Below are 4415 nucleotides of genomic sequence, written 5' to 3' on the forward strand. Positions count from 1 at the left end.
AGCCGTCGATGGCTAGCGGAGGCGACAACAAATGCCCACCGACTGGCGTCGCTGATAAAACTCGTTATATATTTCCCCACTCTTTCTAAAGGTGCACCAGTGATCTGGCTGGGCGCTAGAAAGGTTATAGGTGACTTGGTATCTTACTTTGAAGAACCTCTGGATATGCACACATGCCCTCTTTTCGACCGCCGAACATTTGAAGCTCTTGAACATCCAGTTCCAGCCAATCTCGGCTGGCTTTGAGCATACCCGACGCGACGATAAGAGGTTGCATCTGCGCCAAAAATGAGTTGTGCGTCGTCTGCATGCCCAGCGCAGACACCCATCGTGCAATCGAAGCATTCGAACGGACGAATCTCCAGTCATATAAATTATATAATAAGACAGTTCTATCAGCCTTCGAAGATGGAGGAAACACCTTTCATCTTGAAGACGTAGATGAAGACGCAGATGAAGACAAAAACTACCGTCTCTCCACCTGGGTGGTGATGAGTGGAACTGGGAAGGGAAGTCGTTGACTTCGTGTGGTGACCAGTATCGTTCCATCACATCACAACAACTACCTTGCCTCTCGTACGGGTATATATAATGATCTAAATTCTGGCTCAGATATAGCTGGCGCCGAGAACAATGTTATTACCTTCCACCCCTTCCCAACAAGTAAACCCTACACTCAACACCACATCGATAACAGTAAACCGGAAGAGTATATAGTCCTCTGCACCCTTGACAGACGATGAACGCGAGACCATCCGGTGCGCGAAGCTTCCTAGTTCGCTATTCAATGGGTGCCGCCGTCGGAAATTGATGGAAAGTGGAAGGAAATACTACTATATATGCTGACTTTCCAGTCTGTCGCCCTCCGCCATGCCGACAAGACTCTTCGCGGTGTGCCTGGAAGTCGACTTGCCGGATGAGATCGATCTGCTATGTATGTAAAGAACTACGTCAGATTCTCTAAAAAGCTCACCGACGGTCCTAAGCATTGGTCTCCCAATGATGCAATCGGAGGCCTCAAATTCGACTTCTGGCTCGCGGACGCTCGAAACGACAGCGATAGTGGCAATCTGACTCATGATCTTGACAACATTCACCCCCAGATTCGGCTTTATAACGAACTCTCAAACATCACTGGAAAGCACTAGGAGAATCCTGACCGAAAGTCCAACTCCGAGTCGCCCATGGTTCAAAGCGCAAAGAACTCCATGCGAAATGCTGCTATCGCCAAGTTCAGTGGCGGTCGCATGCTGAGAAATGGGCGCGTATCGAACACCCCTCGTCACAATTTAGGAGTATGGATGCCCCAAAACGGAGATTCTATCTCCCTTCTTCCCAACGGACTCAAGCTACATCAAACACGCTTCTATCTTTGCTTATACTTCTACCATTTGCTTCTTGCAAACCACAACAGGCAACTTACAAATGCCCAACCTATACTATAAGACAAGACCTTTCCACGATGTAACAGAAAGGCACATTCGACGAGCTTGAGAAGATATAACTTCGCGTTACGCGTTAGTACTTCGTTACATTTTAAATATTCTGCTCGTGTTTATTTTTCTCTGCTCCTAAGACCTCAATGTCTACTACCGACCAACAGCTTCTTCTTTACCATAGCAAGCTGAACCAAACCATCGCCCACAAGCTCATCCATATGAGCTTCGATGGTTTTCGGTACGAGTTACTTTCCTCGTACTTCAAAGCTTTTGTTGCAAGACTTCGAAAGTTGATAGTGCCTACTTCTCCTTATCTATATCCATATCTGCATCAGGCTTTCTGCGTCGCTTGCACACACGGAGTTTTATTTACTACTTGATACAACCAATACCTCTTTACTCTGACGTAAAGAGACTATATAGCACGAGGAAGCCTCGTTAACAAACGCTACAGTTACCGCCTCAGCCCCACACTCTAGAAAGCCATGTCATTCTGAGGAACACAATGCACAACTAGCTGTGGTCTATAAGGATTCACGAGCTTGCAACACTGTTTAATCGAGGCAACGAATGACCAAGATTCAACAACGACAGGACTCGTGCCGGGGTTTGACGCGTCGCTGCGCTTCATCCAAGCCACTTCCTTTGACGTAACAGCTATGAGCATCAAGACATCCGCGGAGGAAAAGCAACCCTCGCTCTCCATACTATACACACCGCATGCCACGTCTTCCGACCGGACAAGGAAGGCTACGTTTAGCTGAATGACTACAACGATTTCGAGAAACCCCTTCGCCAAAAACTCGAAAGAAGCCAACGTATACTAAGAAAAAGGTATGAGTCAAGCATAAGACCGTGCACTACAAGAAAAGAATCTACCAGGAGTTCATTGTAAGATACTAGTCTGCACTGGGTCTACTATGAAGGGGCGATTGCTGTCAAAGTGGATCTGCTGAAGCAGAGCGACATGGAGGGACTAATTTCTTATACATTACAATGGTGGAACAGACCATCGATGTTGTTTGTTTTCGTCTGCTTCTATATAATATTAGGCGCCCCCAAGTAAGAATCTGAGACAACGCGGAACTGCTTTCTGGGCCTACCACAAACAACGAAAGCCTAAGGCCGCCGAACCTCAAGCACAGGCAGAGGCAGAGGCAGGGAAGTCCAACAAGAAGACCAAGATCATCTTGAAGACGAGCCAGACGAGCACTGAGAGTGCTAACGAGGAGCTGGTCAGCCAACGGAACAGATAAATACACGTTCATCTATGTCCTAGACTACCTCTACGTTCATCATTTCTACCTTTTCCCAACTACGACACCTCCGGCGAAACAATGCCATGCACATGTTGCTCCGAGTCGCGAAGACCCGGATGCGGGGTCAACGCCCCTAAGCCTAAGGAGCAACAAATATTTCTTGGATGGGACATAAAGACTATATTACTACAGCTCTTACGGGACGAACACACTAATGGAAGGCTGAACATGTCATTCCCTTATATATATATATCGACTTCAATCAGTTTACAGCTCCCCATCGTCCCACCTCTCGAAAATGGGAAGGGATGGTCAAACTGCTGTGCCCCTTCTTCCCAACCCACTCGGGCTACAGGAAACTCGCTTCTCTGATAGCTTTTGCTTCTGACTTTTCTTTTCCTTTCTATATAAGCACCACGTTCGTAATCAGCCAAGCACATACCTCCGAGTATCCAGAGGCCCAACGTCGTGAGATACCTCCACGGAGAGGGCTATAGCAACATCACTGTCTATTGGTCGCCAGGGGGGTTTCGACCTATACAAGGAAACTAGCAGTATTTTGGATACTGCATTGTTGAGTATCCTTCCAAGGAAGTAGCTTGCAAAGGGAAGGATCATATCCCCAGTCTTATGTTCAACGGTCAGCTACTCTCTATGTCTACTCTCAAGAAGCGCCCGGTAAGTAAAGCAAAACTTCCAAGCGGTATATATCTAACTAAGTACAGCTTACTTTTCCCGAGCCTGCCATCAAAGCATCTTTGACAAACGCGAAATATCACCTCAGCCCCGCTTCTTAAGAAAGTCGCTCTGAACAGAAGAGAACACAACGAACTGTGGTTGTAGCCGGATGTTACTATATACAGACACGACCACGAGTGCATCACCATGGCGCAATACATAAGCAACATCTCACCTGCGGCTTATTTTAAATCGATGTTGGGCGTGTCGGAGCTTTTGGGTCCTGGCCCATCGACGAAACCGAACACAACATTGCCACGTTTGCCAACACGTTTTCCTCCCTCTATATACTTTATAGGCCGCATGCGAGGTTTTCCAACCGATAGTATAGTACAAGTCAAGCCGAGCCCTCTGACCTTCGAATCCAACACTTCGCAAAGAAGCACCACAATGGACTTGTCTGCTGTGGATTACTACAATAGAGGTATCGCCAGCAATTCAGAGTTTTCCCCCTCGGATACATATCCAGAAGCTGCGAAGATAACCTTATCGCTCTGTAAATATCTCAAGAGCGCTTTTGAGCGGAGGAACAGTCTACACTGGACTACGGACTACGGACTACGGACTACGAATTATGTCTTGACAACTCAGAGGATTTTCTATTGGGCTATGTTATTGGGACATAAGAGGCAAGGACGAGGAGCGGGAATTCCAACGAATCCCTTTGGAGTCTCTTCCGGAGTACGAATTTCTGGTACGTCCCGGCAGCTGGTTCTTCAACCAGGCAACTGATACGCCACACCTCCTTCGCGTTCTGGGTCCTATCATCAACCTGCCAGGGGGGGCGCAGCACCACTATGTGCAATGCATACCGCCGATCAGTCAAGACACAGGTCAGCATGAACGACTAACACGTCCTGCAGCCCTTTCAAGGATGCAGATCTTCTCTAAGGTCTTCAGATACGGGAAGCCTACCGACACATGGTTCTACTGTCAAGCGAAAGACGCAATTGGCGCGATATGGGCGTCTTTTAGATAA

The 4415-nt window shown here is 47.5% G+C and overlaps 1 protein-coding gene across 1 annotated transcript; it reads left to right on the top strand.

The window, feature by feature from the left end:
* Window positions 1-2857: 2857 nt before the first annotated feature.
* On the top strand, window positions 2858-4415 carry B0J16DRAFT_392631 (uncharacterized protein; the record flags this gene model as incomplete). The annotated part of the gene is made up of 3 exons (XM_046132010.1): window positions 2858-3376; window positions 3542-4130; window positions 4300-4415. Exons 1-3 carry the CDS (start codon window positions 3329-3331, stop codon window positions 4413-4415), a joined length of 753 nt encoding a protein of 250 aa, XP_045990466.1. The 5' UTR covers window positions 2858-3328.

This window comes from Fusarium flagelliforme (assembly GCF_020744385.1).
Source record: "Fusarium flagelliforme strain FIESC 12 MPI-CAGE-AA-0113 chromosome Unknown B0J16scaffold_1, whole genome shotgun sequence".
Lineage (NCBI taxonomy): Eukaryota > Fungi > Ascomycota > Sordariomycetes > Hypocreales > Nectriaceae > Fusarium > Fusarium flagelliforme.